The sequence below is a fragment of the Parus major genome, chromosome 2, assembly GCF_001522545.3.
Source record: "Parus major isolate Abel chromosome 2, Parus_major1.1, whole genome shotgun sequence".
In the NCBI taxonomy this organism is placed as follows: domain Eukaryota; kingdom Metazoa; phylum Chordata; class Aves; order Passeriformes; family Paridae; genus Parus; species Parus major.
This window is the reverse complement of record NC_031769.1, coordinates 66,000,033-66,020,990: the sequence shown is the minus strand read 5'-3', so window position 1 is coordinate 66,020,990 and position 20,958 is coordinate 66,000,033. Positions and strand designations below refer to the sequence as shown.

General features: G+C 38.1%; 1 protein-coding gene across 2 annotated transcripts in view; it reads right to left on the bottom strand.

Moving 5' to 3' along the window:
- Positions 1-7,137: 7,137 nt before the first annotated feature.
- LYRM4 (LYR motif containing 4) overlaps positions 7,138-20,958 on the bottom strand; it is an 85,454-nt gene continuing 71,633 nt past the window's right edge. The window contains exons 3-4 of one of the 2 annotated variants that reach the window (XM_015617660.3): positions 17,717-17,830; positions 7,138-7,510 (exon numbers count right to left, since the gene is read on the bottom strand). In XM_015617660.3, the coding sequence (XP_015473146.1) occupies positions 7,448-7,510; positions 17,717-17,830 (177 nt within the window). In that variant the 3' untranslated portion in view covers positions 7,138-7,447. The remainder of the gene's footprint in view (positions 7,511-17,716; positions 17,831-20,958) is intronic. The other variant, XM_015617661.2, reaches the window with a different exon arrangement.

Genomic DNA, 20,958 nt, shown 5'->3' with positions numbered 1-20,958 from the left:
GACTACTTCTTGTGTCCCAACTCTTGAAATTAAGCAAAAACTACCAATGCAAATGGGTTTGTAAGAATAAAAAAAAGTTTCAAAAAAAAAGCCATAAAGCTGACCATTACACATATTTTCTTTTTTTTTTCTTTTTTTTCTTTTTTTTCTTTTTTTTTCTTTTTTTAGCAAAACGTACCTGGAAGCTTCTCCGGTTTGCAACCTGGTTGTGTCCCCACCCTGTCGTGTGCATGTCCTGACCTGGGACAATCCTGTCTGTAAGCAGCGTTTAGGGCTGTAGCTGAAAATGAGTGTTGTCCTGCCAGAGTCATGAGGCGAGTCACCCTCTAAGTCCCTGACAGCTCCTGTGACAGGGGTGTTGAGCAGAGCTGTGGTGTGAGGAAGCTTTGCTAGCATGGGTGGAAAGTAGACAGGTTTTGCTCAAGTTTTGTCCCGGCTCTTCTGCAACTTTGTCTCTTCTTGTTTTCTTTTGATACAGTATCTCAAAATATGGGTTATTTTTCATTGATGAAGAATAGATAAGACATTGCCAGAATGCAGAGAGTGCCCTGACATGGATGTATGGTCTTCAGTAAGACCATGGAATGTCATTTTCCTTTTTTGAAACAGAGCATACTGCAAGATTTCTCAGGTCCTCTTTCCTCTGGAGATGTAAAACATCTTAAAGGCTATTACGAGAATATATTAAAAAAATAGCTTTGTTATAAAATTCCCTATATTTGCGAATAACTTCAAGCCTGCAGGTAACCTGCCTTTTGAGATGGCTGGAACACACGAAGAGCTAAAAGCAGGGAGTCTCTTGGGGGAAAGATGCGAAACAGAGGGAGCTTCAGACCAAGGGTCCTGCAGTTCTGCTGTCATGTGCACTGCTGCTGAAACACAGCGTGTCCTCCCTCCTTCCAAGAAATCCTGCACGTACACCACAGTGCAAGAATACAGCGGGAGAGAAGGAGGTGTTTAATTCCTTCAGAAACCATTCTGCTGTTAGACTGTCTCAGTTGCTCTGACAAGGCACAGAGGGAAAGCTCTCTGCAGGCAAACAGAAATTTGTACTGTTGTCCTTCAAGTTACATGTCAGCTCTCACCAGAAAGGTTTTAGGGGAAAACAGTGAACTCTACTACTTCCCTACACAAGTTTGTTTTAAGTCTATCATGCACTACAGAATTACAGGATGTTATATGGAATAACCTGGTATGAATTAGCCTTTCTTCAGATCGCTGCATCAGTGAAATAGTGCACTCTTAAGCTGATGTGTAGTGCAGTGTTATGATTGATCCTTCATTTAAATACAATGCAATATTTGGGGTTTCTGGAACCCATTCCTCATTCTGTACTTTGTTTAGTAGTTGCTTCAGAGAAGAAGGAAACATTGCCAGAAAAAGGAGGGGAGGGATCACTCCTTAACAGAATTTAAAGGAGCAGCCAAATTCTGATGGCTGTGTCTGGGCAGTGGTACCATGAAGAATCGTGGATGGTTGTGTGTAGTGATAGAGGCCTGAAATGTTCTCTGGTCCACTGTAAACATCAACACCCAGAACATGTAACATTTCTGTGTGCTTTTCAGATGTGTGACCTGAAATTCGAAATGCAAGGAAGCACTTACTGAGGCTAGACAGAAAAGTCCCTGAGTGCTTCAGAAAATCAGTGCCCATTAAAAATCCTGCCAATTGTGTTAATTAAAGCACAACATTTTTGTGCTTTGATACTTGGTGAAGTGCTTTTATTTGTTATTAAGAATTACTTTTTGTGAAAGGAAGGAGAAAACCTCCAGATGGGAGTCAGACAAACTTTTTGATAGACAGTTCACTTCTGCACTCTTAAGATTTTACAGAAGCATAGATTTCCAAAGCAGAGTTCAAAGACAGCCTACTCACAGTTGTCTGTATTTTCACTGCTGAGGTTACTGAGGGCTATGGAAATGCAAGGCTTTATCACAGATTACACTGGGCAGCAGTTGTAAAAATCCAACTGGACCATGTGTGTACCAAAGGCTTTCAAGCCCACATCAGCAAAACCCAGCGCTCCGGCTCCTGGTCATAGGTTGAGACATGTGGCATAATTGCAACATTATTCTCAAAGGAATAGAATCAAAATGAAGCAGTTTTAATTCCATTAAAATCCTGGCCAGTAGAGTAAAATGTTAAGTGAAGCACTCTTTCTGTTTGGTTGGATTACTATTAATGTATTCCATAAGGATTCAAAGCATAACTTTTGGAGGATATTCTCATAAACATGCTCCCTCCCCTAACCTAAATAAGAAATTTAAGATTTATTCCACTTTTGGAAAAACTCCAGCTCCAAAAATTTTTATTTAATCCAGATTTCTGTTCCCCTACCATGGATTAAGAACTTAGGGTAGGAATAGCCACCAAATGGTTTTATAGGTGTATATAAATGAAGAAAGTTTAATATAGTTGAAATTCTGTAGGGGTAACTGTGAAGGACAGAAAAGTTAAATATTTCTTAAGCAATTTTTTGCCATGTACACTTATTTTTAAGTTCAGATTTAAATGATTCAGAAAAGGGCTGCAAAGCTAAATTTACTTTAGTGTCCTGAAGATCTGTAAGCTTGCATGAAACCTACTTCTGTTTTATTTAAAATTGGAGCTTTCAGTCAGTACTTGGAAAGTCTGGCTTCTACTCCCATTGGCTTCCCTGGGATTTGGATCGAGCCCAAAGTTCTGCAGGAAGGTAATGGAAAGGATCTAGGTTTAATTGTCCATTCTTTTCAGAGTCTTGTGTTACAGGGTTAGGATAACATGGCACTGTGATCAATGTTCATCTGTCAAGAGTTCAAAATCTGCTGTCTGCGCATGGCAGTAATTAAATCACCTTAATTGTTTTTTCATGATTCTTTCTGAGAGAGGGAAAATTACTTGCCTTGGATTAGCATATTGCCAAAGACTGTTATAAATATTTATGGGGTGTACTCTTTCAATAGAAAGCCTGTACATTCTTCACAGGTCTCCACAGTTCTTTTTCTTGAACACAGAAGAGTAGTTACTTCAACGCACTAATTACCATCATTTCCCCCTCTTGCAAAGCTTCAGTAGATACTGGTTTAACAGTGAAAAAGGTAAGTAGTTTAGAAAGAAGCATCTCTTACAAAACATATTTAATGACTTCTGTAAGCTGTAGAATCTTTTTGAAGGTGCATATGTTTGTGAAACAGGTTTGAGAGTTCCAAATTTTTTCCATTTACAGAAAATACACAGTTTTGGAAGAATTACTGGCTTCTCTCTTTGTTTTTCTTCCTGCTTTCACATTAAGGTCTCATGCACTATTCTTATATTCTAGACTAGTAAAAAAAGAAAAAGTAGGCACGTAAATGCTCAGTTAAAGAGCTACACAGCTTAGTTCTTTTTTTTATAAAGATCATCAGGCAAAATATTCCCAAGAGTATGAAATAATTATGCCTGTGTTAAGAATGGTGGAACAAAGCGAACAGTATAGCCCTGACTTGAATAATGCCAGGATTTCACTGTAGATCATTATGGAAAACTCAGGAAAACAGTCAGTGCACAGCTCTTTCATGGCTCTGTTTACGCGTATGTATGGTCTGTGCTGGGTATTGGGAGAGGTGCATTTATGTTGCATTACAGGAAGTAAAGTTGAGGGGCTGGTGCTTCTCCATAAAGTTATTCTGTCTGCTGGTGTTAGAAGGTAAAAGTTTTGCTTTTAATGCCTGGAAACTTGGAAGGTTTTGTTTTGTTTTTTTTAAATAGAAATACCTTCTGAGAAAAGTGAGTAGAAAGTTACACTCCTTCTTAGCCTATTTCAGCACTGTATGTTAAGTGCTCACATGCTCCTCGCTTGGGTTGCTCTTCTCCTGAAAATCTGTGCCTCTGATATATCTGGGTATTTTGAAGCCATGCTTTCAATTGCAGAAAAATTTCTCGAGAGGTTGTAACACACAACAGAAGTGCCTGTCTTTTGAACAGTTACTAGTATTAATCAAATGGTCCCTTTTTTTCTTTTCAGAGTGCTGTTTCCAAGGTTATCCTGTAAAAGTAAGGATGAATTTCAGTATAGGGAAACACTCAAATTTTGGTTCATACTGCTGAGGCCAGTAGTTTGCTAAAGTGTCAAGATCAGGAAAAAAACATTTTTAATATAATACAAAAGCAGAATTGTTTTGCTAAGACATTGCAGCTTTAGTAAAGATATTTATTGAGCTCTGTTCTAAGGAAAAAATAAATACTTTTTGTAATAGGGGACATTGTACATAAGTCATGGGATCATTCCTTTGTGTTTTAACTATTCCTGTTGTTTACAGTGCTTTGACAAAACGCAACAAAGCTTCTGACAGAGTGCCAAGAGAGATTTAATGAGTATTGCAACGTAAACGGAACTGGTGAAGCACAGAAGGTGCAGCTGTAAGAGCGCAGCAGCTCCGAGGCTGGACCACAGTGCCAGCCCCAGGCTGCTCTCTCCATTGGCAGTGATAAGCACATCCCTAGCCAAGAGTAAGGACAGGGCAAGTGGACACCAATACAACACTAAAGTCATCCCAGCCTACACCTGGGCTCCACTTCCTAAGCCAGGTGTGCTTAGCAAGTATTTTCCTTCCATAGCTTATAGAGTTTCAATGATAAAGCATTTGTCAAACTATGTTTTTATACAGAACTGGGTATGTTTTGGCAAAATGCCTTTGAATGGACATCGTGCAAGGAAAGAATATATTTGTAGGTATCTGTCAATCGCGTACATCCGATATGCACATAATTAACACTAAGTGACCATGCACTTAGATTATTTGTTACAAGCAAAAGAAACATGCAGGCCTGTCCAAAGCAGGGAACAGGCATCTAAAATGCTGTTGGGTTTGATGAGTAAGTGTTAATACCTTTGCTAGCTTTGCACTCCAGTTAAGAATCTAGATAGTGTTAACGCAGACTTTTGGACTGTAGCAGCAGAGGTGTTCTTACCTTGCTTCTAATAAGTAATGTATAAATACTGTATAAGTACAGTATAAATACTGCATGATAAGCTGATCATTAATTTCAAGTAAGAACTGATTTATCCTTTACTGAGAAGGTCAGCTGTCTTACCCTCTGCAGGATGGATTGGGGACAGAGAGAAATTACAGAACCCCATTACTTCCCCCCGCCCCCCCTTGGTCCTCTCTGTACCTGAAGGTTACTACTGTTCCCCTGAAGATAGAAATAAGTAAGGGAGAGAGAATCTGAGGGGTAGCCTTGAGAAAGAAGGTTGGAGCAGATGGCATGAACTGGGACTGCAGAAGTGTTCTACGTACCACAAAAACTTAAGAACAGAGTTTTTGGGCATTAATGGAGAAGTAATCTCCTTTATAATTTGGAGGGAATTAATAAGAAATTTCACGTTCCCATGACTGCCTGCCTGTATGACAGCACGTACCATCTACAGCTGTATTCTTTTTGGAAACAATACTAAAGAACTTCACTGGAAAGGTATTTTGGAAGAACTGATTATGCATTGAAAGAGTTCCCTTATTTTTTCATAAATCTGGTGAAAACAGATTTAACTAGTAAAAATGTTACCGATGGAGTTGTCCCTCTTTATAAATTAGGGCTATGCTATTTATAGATATGTTTATTTTGCTTCCTAGCATACATTCTCAGATCTTGAAATGGTATGCAGTGCTTGTTCCAGTAATTAAGCTATTTTAGACAGGGATTTTATGTGTACTGTTTTAGTGACCAAGTTTCTTATAGTATAAAACTGGCAGCGCTTACAAGCCTGTGTCATCCAAGAGTGTAAGATGTAACTGCATTTCTCTGAGCTTACTGGAAGCTTAAAGAGCAGTCAAACCCTTCTTCCCCTGCACTTTGACCATGAACTTAAGTTGTGAATGTGGAGATTTCAAATACAGGATCTAATGTATATTACCTATTAGAAGAATTAAATTTCATTTGAATAAAATGTTCACTAAAAGCAATTTACACTGCAATACTTATACACCTAATAAGGGGAGAATTATTACTGTATTTGCTTTTTATCTAAAATTGAGAAGGGGCTACATTTACAGTCTCAGGTACACGCTACTTTATTCTGTACACTGTATTGTCCATATAAAATCCATTACTATACATCTCAATCTAACGGTACAAAATAGTACAAAATGCACTTTAAGTGGCAGTGAGGAATGAGAGTTCGTTCTAAATTAGACACTTTAATTAGACACTCTGCTTTAATAAAATTTTCACAGAGCATGAACAACACAGAAGAACATAAAGATGAATTTTGGGAAGCAAGAAAAATAAGGGGTGGATTTCAAAGGCTACAGTACCATGGAACTAGTTTTGAGCTTTTGTCTCTCTACTTAAAAAACCCCACAATAATTCACTGAAATAAAAGGAAACTTTCCCCCCCCAACCCTGTATGCTAGCTTTGCACTGCTTAAATTTCTAATAGAAAACAAATTCAAGCACAGCAATGACTTGAGCAGAACCTGATCAAAATTTTTGCTTGCTTTATTATTAATCTGTGGTCTTAAAAGTGTTGAGCATTCTACGGATTTAAGAATAACCAATAAAATGCTATGCTTAGTGTTCCACTTTTTCTAGGCAAAGCTTGTTGCCACTTCATGACTTACAGCACTTGAGTTACTGTTCCAGTAAGGTTCTTTTTCTTCTGCCAAAATTCATGATGTTTGTGAAAAAGGGAAATCTTTCATAAAGTGATGTGGAGCTTTCTGCTAATAGCTGCACCTCAACAAATTAAAGGACCTGGTGGTGAAGAAACATTTGAAAGCTCCCAAGCCTCATAATTAAAGTCTTACATTCTGCTATTCTGATCAGTTAATTGTTAAAACTAGGACAGGACTGTTTATTAACTCTTGGAAACCAAAGAAAGAACTAGTGAAATTTTTATATCACTTCCTGAAATGCCAAGGGATGCTCTTCAAGGAAACCAAACAATGCAGCCTATGATACTTGTATGTAGCGAAGTCCAGGAGATGAAAATTCTGACCACCACTGGTTTTAAAACTTTAAATAAAACATGTACTTATTTAATTCAGATGCTGGATATATTTAAATGCAACAGGATCAATACAACTTACTAATTGGGTGAGGGGTTTTAAATCTTGAGGGGTTTTAAATCTAACATGTTTTTTGTGGTCAGTGAGAGACAAGGTCAGCATCAGAATAACGTGTTGAGTTAAAGGTAGTTTAATGAAGTTTTATTGTCAAAACTGGGCAGGAACTGTTCCATCACATGGGACATACAAGCAAACAGATTTCAAGACTACCTTACATACTATTAAAAATCATAGCCATTTATCTTAGAACACATAACCCATTAGAAAATAATACTTTGGTTGCAAAAAACTGAGTCTCTCAAGCATTTCTTCTGCTGAACAGACAAGCTCAGATATGTGCAGTGAGTTTATGCTTCTGTATGTGGCACTGTAGGATGCTGAAGATGGTCCAGTGTTGCTTCAGGATCAGAGACTTTTCTTGGCTATGTGTTTCCTGGACTCTCAATGACCAATTTTTCCGTGGAGTACAGCTGGTCAATGGTAACCTGAATACCAAAAGAGCAGAAAACAGGTTATGAGTTAGGCTGCACAAAACATCCCAAGAATTGAATAGTCCAGATAGTAAGCTTTTTCATAATTACATTTTTCTTTCTATAAACATTTCTTTTTGTAAACAATACATTTGTCTAGACCTTAAGAAAAATAACCAATACATAAAATACCTGCACATATACAATCTTGAAATAATGACATTGAGGAATACCATTTAAAGTCTCAAAAATTAACATTAAAAGTTACTACAGAGAAAAAGCAAGCAGGTTCTATGTTTAGAAAAATAAAAAAACTAATATAATGAAAAATATAAATATGGATGTAGTCAGCAGATATTTCTTATGCTTTTTGGGTGGAGAGCCTAGATATAAATTGCATGGCATGGTATTATTTTCCAATTCCTTTGGAATCCTAATTTAATTTGCCTTATGAATGGTGAAAGCTATTCAAGAGTTAGTTCAGCATTAGCATTTTACACACACTGGAACTACTACTTGTTCATGAGATGGTATTCAGAGCTCCTATATTTGTGCTTTCTAGTGCAATGAGGAAATGAAATATGACAAAAATGCAGCATTGCTGCTTTGACTCCTCTTGTTCTTTGGCACTTTCTAGTCTGCCCCATAACATCGGTAAATTGTGGTTGGGTGAGCAGCTGGCAGTTGTTACACACAGCTCTTGGCTTAGCAGATGAGATGGAGAAGGAAGAAGTTTCATGCAAGTAGGGTAATGAAAGCAGGAGACAGTATTTATTTTTAAAAGTATGGATTTTGGAGTCTACTATTTAATATCTTAAAGTTATGCCTTTTCTTGCCCCTTCTTTCTCCTTCAGGCTTGGGTACACAGTAGCTCTGTGTCCTTTTCACAAAAAAAAAAAAGGTTCATACATTTAAGGGTTGAATTAGGACAAAAAAGGCTAGATGCTGAATCACACCAAGCACAGTATATTTAGTAGAATTTAATACTTTGCAAATTAAGCCAAACAGCAAGTCAGGCTCTGAAAGTAGTAAAAAATCAGGGAAAGAATGTTTTTAGCATTTTCCGTTTACCATTTTTTTGTGGGGAAAAAGTTCTGGCCGCTCTTGAATTAAAATTTCTCATCTACGCTCATACTCAAATAAAATGTGAATAATATTGCCTTTTAGGAAATGAACTATATAATCTTGATAAACAGCCTTGTCTGAAACTTGTAACACATTGATTTTAACCTTGAAACATTTATTACAAGGGAGCATTTATGAAGGTGTTTGTAAAGGAACAGCTTCATAAGAAATTTTCCTTGCCAGCAAATATTTCCTTCTTTTGGCATTCTGAGCTAAGTTACTAACAGCATATGAACAACTCTGATTATTTTTGAAGTTACTTATGAAATATGTTGCATACAGAATATTTAAAACAAAGGCCATACACAACTGTGGCATGTGTTACCAACAGAAATTTTAAGCTGTCAACAAGTGTTACTTGTCAAAGAGAACTCGCTGCTCTGGGTTATGTGGCAGGCTATACACTCTAGTTGCTGCCTTACCACAAACCATGCTGAAGTACTTAATTTTTGTATACTGTGTTTTGGAGCCCAAAGAATCTTTAATCCTTTCCCACACAGTAGAGCAAATTTAATGGGAGGCTCAGAGGGATTACAAAAATGCTGAAACCTGAATTGCATTTTTTTTTCTCCCCCAACTGGGGAGATAGATGAGACTGAGTACGTGACTTCTCAGTCAATCATATTCAGCTGGGGCAGATGGCTTTGTAGGAGAAAGGTTCGAGCTGCTGTTTGCTGTCCCTGTGCCAACAGGTGATGTTATCTACTGCTGCGCCTCTTGACTCGAATGCAATAAAAGCACAGATTTACATGTGAGCTGCTTCCTTAGCAAACCACAGGCGTGCAGGCATTTCAGCAAGTGCAGAGCTGCCAGTGCTGAGCTGTCAGCCTTTGCTGGGCTGCTGCAGCTTGCCTGCCCTGCTGCCTCCCTTCCAGAACCTCTGCCATGGCACTGTAAGCTGAACTTTGAAACCTAAGGATTTTTTATTAAAGCTGTTAGCACTGAATTTTTAAAGTTATGATCAAGCCTTTCCCATGTGCCTTAGACAAAACAAACAAAACTTCCATTTATAGCTGCTGAAAAATTCCCATCTATAAACATCTCCTGCCTCAGCAGAAGGATTGCCCCAGTATTTACACACTGACACTTATTAACCCTCCGAACCACAACAGCCTTCTTACAGTTCCTCAGCACCCTGAGTCTGAAGAAAGCACTTCAGCAGCAGGCACTCACTGTGCATCATTCTCACAAATTAGAGACTTAAGTGGCTACCTATTTGTGCTCTTTTTTCATTGTGCATGTTTGTAGCTTGTACACTGCATTTACTTTTCTGGTACGTGGCTGGAAGCCGGTGCATAGGTCAGTGCCAGGGGAGTTTCATTGACCACGGGAAACTTTTGGGAAAAAGGCTCTATGATTTGCTCAGCAACTTGGTTACCCAAAAGTTTATTTATCTCTTTAGGTAACATATTACAATTAAATTCCCCAGGAGAAAATGTGCAATAAAGAACTACTTTGTCATCAGGAGAAGACAATAAATAGAAATATAAAAGTTGTTTCTCAGCTTCTTTTGAATTATTTGATGTTTAAATTCTGCCTGCAAAACTATGTACTTTGGTTCTGACAGATCCAGCCCTCAAAACCTGACGATTTGTCTTTGTTCAAAGATTTAGTACAAATCTATATGGCCAGCTGTTTCTTGTGAACAAGAAGACTTATTCTTGAAAACCTTACTATTGCCTTCTGTCTGAATCCAGGAGAAGGCTTAGGGCTTCAGAATGGGATTTATCAGCAGACATGAGACAACAACTGGGGAAAAAGAAATCACTGAAGAGTAAGCTCTAGCCCATCTTGTAAGCCAACCATCCTCTGGATATTAGGTATTTGTGTGTTCATATGGAAACAAGTACTAGTCCTTTGTCATAGCTGGCAGTAAGCAACCATGGGAATTAGCCACCTCATAGAATCTTTCATTGCTGTTGGGAAAAAAAAAGCATGTAAGAAGGGTTTTCCCTATATAACAGAGCATCAGAGATGTGTATGGCGAGGTACAATAAGAATTAAATTGTAGAATTAAGAAGAATTATAGAAGCAAAATCTGTATGTCTTGCAGACACTGAAAGAACATGATAATACCCTAAAAATCCAACAAATCCTGTCAAATTGACAACTCTGAACTCTGTCCCCTCCAAAGGTGTCTGGCTGCCAGTGTCTGTCTCTCAGGGACACCTGTGGTTGGTAAGCATGTTATGTGTGGTTTCCATGCCAAGCCACATGACAGATTTAATTGCAATGGGACGGTGCTGGCCTGGGAGGCAGCCTGAGTCCCAGGGGCCAACCTGAGTCCCAGGGGCTAACCCGAGTCCCAGGGGCTAACCTGAATTCTTAGGGGCTAACCTGAGTCCTAGGGGCTGCCTTCCCATCTTGACACAGCTGGTGGAGTAGATCCTGCAGACTCGTTGCTACTACTTGCAAAATACTACTAGATTATCATCTTCAGTTTCTGAAGGTTTGTGGCATGTCTTGTGCATTTTATCCACACGAAGATTTTACTTTGCAGCTCAGAGTTGAGGTAGAAGTGACTGCTCACATTTCTGCAGGGCTGAAAATAAGGTGACTGTGTTTTAAATTTTATTTTTTGAATGAGAGAGTGAACTCACTCAGAGTGCATTGTTCTGCTCTGAAAACGATGATGGCATCTTTCCTTGACAGCTCTGTATAAATGTCTGTCTACTTCAATAATCACCACATTTTTCCTCCTTCCTTAGGCTCTGCAGAACAAAGGTGGCCAGACATCTTTTTCCCACGTAGTTTACAGAACTGTAATTATGCGGTGTACAACCCATGAGATCTAACAAATCCTGCTGAGCCCTGATGAAGGTACTTTTTCTCACTGTCACTGAATTACTCATCCTTATCATCCTGCCAAACTTGCCAATCTCCAAACAACTAGCTACCTGCTTGTGTGAGGTCTCACTGATAAATTTCAGGGTGAGTGCCCTAAAATGACTCAGGTAAGTAGCTAGGCAGCAGCCTTTCTGCCCTCTAAAGCAAACTAACTTTTTTTTTTTGTCATGCCACTGTTTATTTTTGATGGCAAACAAAAGCAGGAGAAGCCTTACAGGAGAGGGTGCAACACTCTCACCTTATGTAGAATCAACTTCCTGGACAGTGCAAGGCCTAAACACATAAAAGTGCCACCACAGCACAGTAATATAAAAACACTGCAAGACAGCAATTTATTTAGGTGTCAGTTTTTATAAATTGATCTCCTAAGAGGGTCATCACAAAGTAACAATGGTTTCCTGTTTTTCTTGAAGAAATGGTGTTCATAAGTAAAGCTGATGTACAACAGTTAGGTTTACATATTAAACACATTTACATATCAAATAGATATATAGGTTGTTACATACATGCATAAAGATATGAAAAATACCAATCTCTAGGTGATAAACATAGCCATCTTCTCTCTTTTGTTACAAATTTACAGGCAAGAAATGGTTACCTTATTACAGCCAGAGATCCCATATAAACATATATATTTTCATGGTTCTTTATTATGGAGAAAAAGGAAAAAGTCCTGTGTATTCATATATTTATACTGTACACAAACACACACATATGTATGTATGTATGTATGTATGTATGTATGTATGTATAAAATCAGGGTTTTTTCCCTGTTGCACCTAGGAAATTGAGAGGTGTATCTCATGGGCACAATGCTGAATCTTAACAAGGAAGAAAAACCCCTGATGACACCACAGTCATACTGCATTTATGGCTGCTAATCTGGGCCTCTAACACTACATGAAGAAGTTCCACATTCATATTTTCTGGCATGGTGACTATAAAATGCATCTCAAGTGAATGCTGACAAGAACAGAAATGTACAAGTATAAAGGTTATTTTAAGAGCTGGCAACAGTCTTGTAAGTTGTTTACCTAGAGTCTTTCCTATTAGATGATGCCAACCAATTTGCAATCCTATGGCAAATTTAAGTGAAGTGGTTATTGTTCTTAAGAAGCATTACCTTTTCTCCCCCATGCCCAAATTGGATATGCTATACACAGCACACTTTATAATAAGGTCAATTTAATGGTTTTTTTGTTTATTTTTAAATGAATAATTTATTTAAATGAGCCGTTTTTTAAATTCTCTTTTACTGCAATAATAAACACACCAGTGTGATACACAGTAATTAATGCAACTCAAATGGAACCAAAACCTCCTCAGTAACTTTAGTTCCTTGCCACATCTTTGTGTTTGTATTAAATGCTGCAGCAGCAGCCTTATTTATTTTTACTCAGGAAAGAATGTTGAAAAAATGCATTTGTCTTCTTAAACACATAGGTTATTCCAGCACTTCCGAGCTGGAATCAATGTGGAAAAAAATTATTTTGGAGACATTTCCCTTATTTTAATTTATTGCATTTGTCTACACAGAATGGGAAAGGAAATGAAGGAAAGCACAGAGCTGAGAAGTTACAACTAATTGTGTATTTTACTTCTGTAAGCCTGTGCTTTGCAAATGCTGTTGTCTTTGTTTCTTTGTGCCATAACACATCCTACAACCACCGCTACATGAAGCTTTTGAAAAAGGCAGGAAATATTAATTTATTGCTACCATTTGTTTGGCTTTCACAAATGTGAAAATGTGAAGTAAAGTAAGACAGGTTACAGGTGAAAATGTATCTCAAAGTTACTTCTCTTAATAATGATAAATTATGTAATTTTGTTAGAACCATATGCACTTTATCTTGAACACCTTAATTTGGCCTATCAGAAACAGGATAATGTGTTTATTTATTCCCACCAATTTATTCTGTGGCCTCCCTGAAGAGATACTCTTCAGTGAAAAGAGCAGAGAATCTTATCTATTCCAGCAATGATTTACACATAAAATACTGTAAGCATATACATCAATGTGTGTTTTGTACATGGTGATCTAAAATAGGAAGGGATTTATTTCTCAGTCAAGAGAGCCCCTTTTTCTTAAAATTACACAAACATGTTACTGTCCTTATAGACAACATGGGCATGACAGACAAGGTCTTTGCTCCAAATAGCTACACTTGATGTAGCTTGAAGTAACAAGCACCCTCAACAGAGAAAGCAAAATGGGAATCTTTCAAGCCCCTTCCAGCCTGGGTTGTTCTATGATTCTATGAAAGCCAAGTGGACTTAGGTGGTCCTTCAGTAAACTCACAGTTTCACTTCTCTTGTTTCCTGCAATCCACCCAGCCTGCAGATAAAAAGGAGTGTGACAAGAAAAATGCCATCTCGAAAGCATGCAGGGCCCAACAGCAGATGGCAAAGGGGAAGAATCAACCCTCTGCTATTGCAAAGGTTACCTTACAAAGATGTCAGAGAGTGAGCCACAGGAAATCAAGCAATGACTGATTTTGGGCTTAAACAGCCAGGTGAAAGTTTGATACAACACACATCCAAGGAAGAAACAGACCTGCAGTTGTAATGCTCTGACTGAACGTGAGCTTTTCATGCTTTCAGCATCCTGGCAATCTCCAGGCTCCCACCTCTCCTCCCTCCCTATTTGTTACATGCTAATGTTATTTCAGCATCTTGCTTTTTCTCTCCCATTTGCATAGAAAGTCTCGACCTTCGCAGAGCAGCTCAAACTCTTCAAAAAGCCAAACACAGAAGAAGCAGGTCTTCTAAAGAGTCAGTCCCATTTGGGTAAAGGGGAAAAAGTTAATATAGCCTGATCTTTTCTCAATATAGCATGAAGATGAGAAAAATCACTCAGTTAAGATGCTGAGTGTGGCAAGGAACAGAATATAAAACATTAATACTTGAAAATACAGAGACAAAGACCTGGATAACATTGTGCTGAGTGTGGTATAACAGGTAGTCTAGTAATGCTGAGACATTTGGTATGTAAATACCCAGACCATTCACAGAGGACCCTATGTTTTGCAGCAACTACATAAGCAGAATTCATCAATGCCAATGTGAGTGCCTGCCTTACTTTTGTCAGTAGTATAATACAACAGCCACTGTCACAAAACACACATTCTGCACTAGGTCCACGAAAGTGCTGTAATGTTTCTGTATTGCAGATACACCAACTCCGCAATACATACAAAAACTAAATTGTCATTATTAAAGGAAAATATTTTACTCTTCAGTATTTTCTTGGATCACTGCTTCTAAGAGACTTTTAGAATGGAACAGTGAAGAAAAAGTAGTCTTTACAGACAGGTATAAGCAGATATTAAATATGCTTATGGCATAGTGTGATAAGTAACTCTGTAGCCCTAATAAACTTTCATACTGTGAACTACTGTGGTACTAAAATGAGCTGCCCACACACATTATGACAACAATCATAATTTCAATACCACCTTTTACAATATTTAATGTCAGATGCTAGAAATGCAATGTACTGAAAGAAACATATTTAGTCTTATTTCTCATGTAAACTGGGGAACTTGCCTGCTGGGGAGAGCTGCTAAACAGTTACACAAAGATGTATATGGCATGTTTTAGGTTAATGTCTTTCAGAAAATTACTTATCCACCTGTACCTCCCTGTCTTTTTAAAAAGTAATACTCATCACATTCTACATTTATTCTCCCATTTCCTGAAAATACATGATTTTGTGCCAAACCACTTAAAGAAAGCTCCAGAGCATCAAAAGGTACATGGACTTTTTCTGTTTTTAACCGAGATCTGCTTGTCTAAATGATAATTGCTTAAAGCCTTGAAAAGCTTTGTTCTCACCACATTTTAAAGTGAAAAGTATATAAAGTACATGCAAGGGTAAAAGTACATAAAGTATATTCCTTGGAAAATGCTGAACTTCAGGAGATAAGACATTTTAAGACAGCAGGTACCAAGATACCAAGGACTGAAAAGCAGGACTGGCTTGAAAAGCAGGATGTAGTTCTGGCAAGATGCATACAAGAAACATGGCAGAGAATACGTTGTAGCTCACAGAGATCAAAAGCAGCCCAGAAGTGAGCAAGCCCAGAGTGGTGGAATAGCTAAAGCCACTGTTCAGTGAAGAAAATGCTGTGGTACATGGCAATGCTGATGGCTCCAGAAAATGCATTTGGTTTGGTAGCATGGAAAACCTTGGTCACCCCTGCTTTTGAAGCCAGCCCCTGTTGTGATCCCTGGGCCGGTGCTCATGCCCATCCCTGTAGTATCTTACACAGCACAGCAGTCCCCCATACACATTTGCTGCACTTTCACTTTGATTTTTTCAAACAAGAACCTGTCTCAGTATCTGCAGTACCAAAGCATAAGGCTTCACGTGAACACCTGCAGTAATAACTCCATGAGACAAATGGATAACAAGTACACAACATGTATTATGCTTGAGGATTCTCCTGTGGGAGCTACCTCTCTCTGCAGCATCCTGCCCAATATTTTATAGAAAGTATATATAGATAGCAGAAGTACAGGTATGTATAATTACTCTCACAGCTCAGATCATTGATTACTCACTTAAACAAAAGAATTATCTGCAGCTAGCAGGAAAACTGCATCAATTAAGACATGTTGCCACTATCACCTATTACAGAAACATAAATCAAGTATTTTTCCTATAAAGTGTAATACACTGTGTACATTTGGTATGGGAATATCATATTAACTAAATGAACTTGGATTTGTTTATTTATTCTGATCTTATCCAAAACACCAAATGTATAGGGGGAAAGTTCAGGTGATTTAGAACTGTATTATTGTTTAACCTAGCAATTTAAATTTTCTGTTTTGTTAATGTCCTTTGAGCCAGAAGAATGTTTTAAAAATGCCTTTTAATCTGCAACTGAAGCTTTGGGGACGTGAAAGACATAGTGACTGCTGAATTTTGGATTTGAATGGATGTCAGCCATCGTTTAATTATTTGGTGGTGATGTGTCTTCCTCAGGATTCCAAAACATCCTTACCAAATTCCTGGTGCTGGTTACAGCATGGCACCAGGTACATTGCATTTTGTAAAACTGACAGGTGCTTTATTAGCATTTTGAAATAACAAGGCCTTTTGTGTTTCAGGAAAAAAAAAAGTCAATTCTGTAACATATACAATTTTGTGAGACATAAGAGACTGAGAAAATTCATTTTCCCCTGTCCTCCAAGAAGGTTATAACCAAGGATTAAACTTAATTTTATAGGAGGAACAATTTACTTTAAGGTTCCAATATGTCTCTTTCTCTGCACTTATGTTACCTTACATACACCTCAGATGTGATTACAGATTTTCTCTATGTCCATTCAAATTACAAAATTAAATTTGAAAGAGCAGAAATAACAAATTGCATTTCTTTTTAGAAAATACAGCTGTATTTACAAAGATAAATTTTGTATTGGATATTTTTGATTCAATCTGCATCTTTGCCCAGAAAGGAGCACCACATTGAGGCAAATACTTACATGTCAAGTCCCTACTGCAGTGTTTAGGAGATCTCTAAGTGTATCAGGACAGGAATAAATTTTTATTTTTCTGCATTAAAAAGACCTCCCTTTTTTGGCAAAATTCTTACCAATTACTAAACTACAGTCATCTGTTCTTGACAAAATCATAATTTCCTTATTTATCTTACTTTCTGCGATGGAAGATATCCAAGGATTTATTTTTTCTTGCTCAGACATCCTTCTTGCTTTACTATCTCCAAACCTCCAAGCTTCAAAGACCATTTTTCTTTTCCTCCCCTCTTTTGGAAGAGTTCCAGTGAAAGCCATGCAAAAAACCTCATTGCCTGGACTGTCTACACTCTTTAAAAACCTGAGTAGGAAGCCAATAAGAAGAAAGGACATGAATGTTTTAGGACTGAGGATGGATTTGTTGAATTTCAGTCAGTGTTTGGGCCTGCGAGTTCCCACTTGCTATCCATTGTGCTAGGGTCACCTTGAAATCACTTCTCAGATCCAGCTCAGTTTCTAAACCAACACCCCAGTCAAGAAACATGACTTCGATCTACTGGATTAAGCGACCTCTGCGGAGCCATAACCACAAACACAGTGAACCACTCTGCTCCTCTTGAAGTTACTCCAGGTGAGGGCAGGTAGGCTTCTGACTTCCTACAGCCTCTCCCCTGGGGCAGGATTTGCTCCCCTTGCCTGTCAATGCCACGGAAAACATCCCCTGCAGCACCACACCAAGCCAAAGCCAAGTCCTCGTGCTCCAACCTGGCCACGTTGAGGCGGGTGTCCGGCCATCACACTGCTCTTCAGGGGTACAGCGCACACTCGGCCAGTTCCAAACACAAATGGGTTACCTTCCCAGTGCTCCTCTGCCCAGCCCTTTTTACAAACAGTAAGAAGAATTAATGAGGGAGAAAGTAATTATTTGCAAACCCTGCAGCTTTTGAGCAGGAGATAGCTGTGTTTCTGTGGATATAGGGTATAGCTTACATTAACTTGTTTAATTGGACTAAACTAAGCAGCATTTTTTTCTTTTTTTTGGCAAAGATAAATTACTGGATTTAGCACAGCTGGTAAGAGCTAATTCTGTACAAAGAGTTCTTTTCAGTAGTGTGGGTGGCAAAATACTTTCAGCAACTGGACTAATTAGTCCTTCCTCCTTTGCAATAGCACAGGACAGTTCAAAGAAGAAAAAAAAAAGAGATTGTAATGGAAGATGTGGTATAAAATCACCCTATTTGCTCTTCTGGTTTTGCCAGTCCTTCCTTATTTAATGTCACAGTAAGCAGAGGCTTGCCCTAGTATTTTGCAGTACAGATAATAATTAGGAGTGGGAGGTTAGCACTTATTCCAAACACAGGCAGGGAGCAACGTCTGTTCCTCTGCACATGTCAGAGTAGAGCATTCCTCGCCCAAAACACGCCAGCCAAACCCAAGCAGCAGAGTGACGGATGCACCGCTGAGGGCTTTCTCCTCAGCAGAGTAGGATCATTTCAGCTTCACTGCTCTCGATGTAGAGCCCACCAGCTGCAGGGCAACAACCCACTGCCCCAAACAAGCACTGATTTGAGCATACAGACACCTTCCTTTCCGTAAGAGCTGGCCAAAAGTGCTCCAGCTCTTCCACCAGCACACACAATGATGTGCAAACGCTCTGCAGCTGTCAGCAAGACACAAATCCTACCAGATAAAAACTGGGCTTGGCAAGATCCACTTGACCTTCTGAATAGCAGTGAGATAAAGGGTAAAAGGCCAGGAAGGGCACAGATGTTTGAATTTACCTTCATTAGGCCATTTAGGAAACTGCTGGAAATTTTTTTTCTTGCTCTATTGTTTTGAAAAATGATTCTGGAGCTGTGCTTGAGTGTGTTACAAATCTACTGAAAACCAATTCAAATTGTTACAAGCCATTACCAATGTTTCTTTTTCTCTTAACTAGTCTGAATAAAGGCAGGGTTATGAAAAATGTCTGTTAGGAAAAACTGAATGTGAAGGGGAAAAACAAATTAAAAGTGAAGAGTATTTTATGAAAACAAACAAAATGACCAATTAATAAGGAAACTCTCCAGACAACTTAAAGAAAAACCCAGCAATGAAACTACAAAAGAACAGTGTTTACCTACCTGTACCTACAGTTCCTGTCTTGTTTTTTTTAAATTTTTTTTTTAATTTGCCCATTTGTTTCTGTTGGCAGCAAATAAATGGAAGACAGAAGGCTTCCTACAGGTAATATTAATCAGTCCGATGAAAAACAAGAATTAATAAAACTACTTAGAATTGCCTGCTGCTCATTTACAGTTTGAACAATCTGATAATGAGAATAATATTTTCCAATACACACTCCTCCATAGCAGTTGTTAGAAAGTCTATGGAATTTTTGGTCAATGGAAGGTTGTTGATTAATCTTAAAAATACTGTTTAAACACATGTTGGGGGGAAGACAGAGACAGGAGGTACTTCTGGGGAATAGACTGAATCTAGGAATTTGTCAGTGAGGAATCCTGTCTGAAATAATTTCTAATACAGCACTTTCCTATTTCTGTGGCTTGACACCTTAAGTATTTCTTAATTTTCTTTCCATTTTTCTGTATAAAAACATTGGGGAAAAAATGGAAAACTGACTCACTCTAAGCAGAAAACAGTGAAGCTGCTACACACCAGCTATTATGTAAAGCAGAGATCTGTCCTTTATCTTTCAGTATTAATCATCTAAGAGTTTTAACAAAAGGAGAGCAAGACTAACTGATAAGAGATTAAAAATTATTCTTTAATGTACATAATGTATTATGCCCTTTAACATATGCATCCAAAAATTATTTTGCTCATTCTATCTCAGCTTGTTTATTTTGCTATTCAAAAAGACTGTGTAAAAACCTTACATATAAGCCTGTGTACAAAAGAAACCCCCTTCTGGGAAAAAACACAGAAAAGTGAACCAGTAGATGGCATTGTGGCACTTCAAAAGACATTCCAGAAAATTCCACTTAAAAAACATGCAAGCCTAAGTGCTGTGTTTAACCACTTACTGCTTAACCAATGCAGTATTTTACTCCTGCTCAGTGCTCCTGAATGCACAACTGAATAAACAAAACTGCATGATGTAACTCTACTGTCACACTAGCCCTGAAACAAATCTTGTCTGCTCTGGTTCCCAAATCCAATTAGCTCCATATGCTAGATTTACAATCCCAGTCTTGAAAAGATGATCCTTATTTGATGATTAATGTCCCATGAGCCATGCCCATCATAGACATACAAGAATAGATGTGATAGTGGAAAAAATATTTACTAAAATGGAATCATATACAAGGATTTACAATCAATGCAGATAATACTATTTCCTGACATGCAGCAATTTCTGTGTATTAGATACCCATTAACAGTAAATTTCTTAAGTATTTTCTGAATATTCCCACTTTGTTTCAATTAAGCTGCTGATACGCCCTCACAGCTAGAGATGAGAAGACTGTAGCAACCCACCAGTTTCTTGTGCAACACAGCAGTTCTCTACTGCTCAAACCACACAAATTTGAAATAATTTTGCAGAACTCAACATACAGAAGACCTTGTGAGTTTAAGAATTATATTCCATACACAGGCATTATTATTTAAACTAATTTAACTTACTTAAACTAAAGCTAGACTTGCAATTATCAGTACTTTATCTGCAGGCTACTTTATAGATAAACCTTCTTTACCTTGATCATATCTGAACAGGGGGTTGGAGCAGAGATTTCTGGAGGTCTCTTCCAGTCTCAGGTATTCTGTGAGGCTTATATATCAATGCCCTTCATTAGATTAGTCTTTATGAAAAGGTCTAGTTTCACTATGGTATTCATTTACTCACTTTCTTTATTCAAGTTCTAAAACTCCTCATATTAGAAGGAAAAATTTTCAGGATAGTGTAAATCAATCTGACTACCTTAAGGACCCTAATTAAATTCAATAGCACACTCTAAGCGTCCAGTTGTATACAGTCCTTTTTTTTTTTTTTTTTTCATGCCACT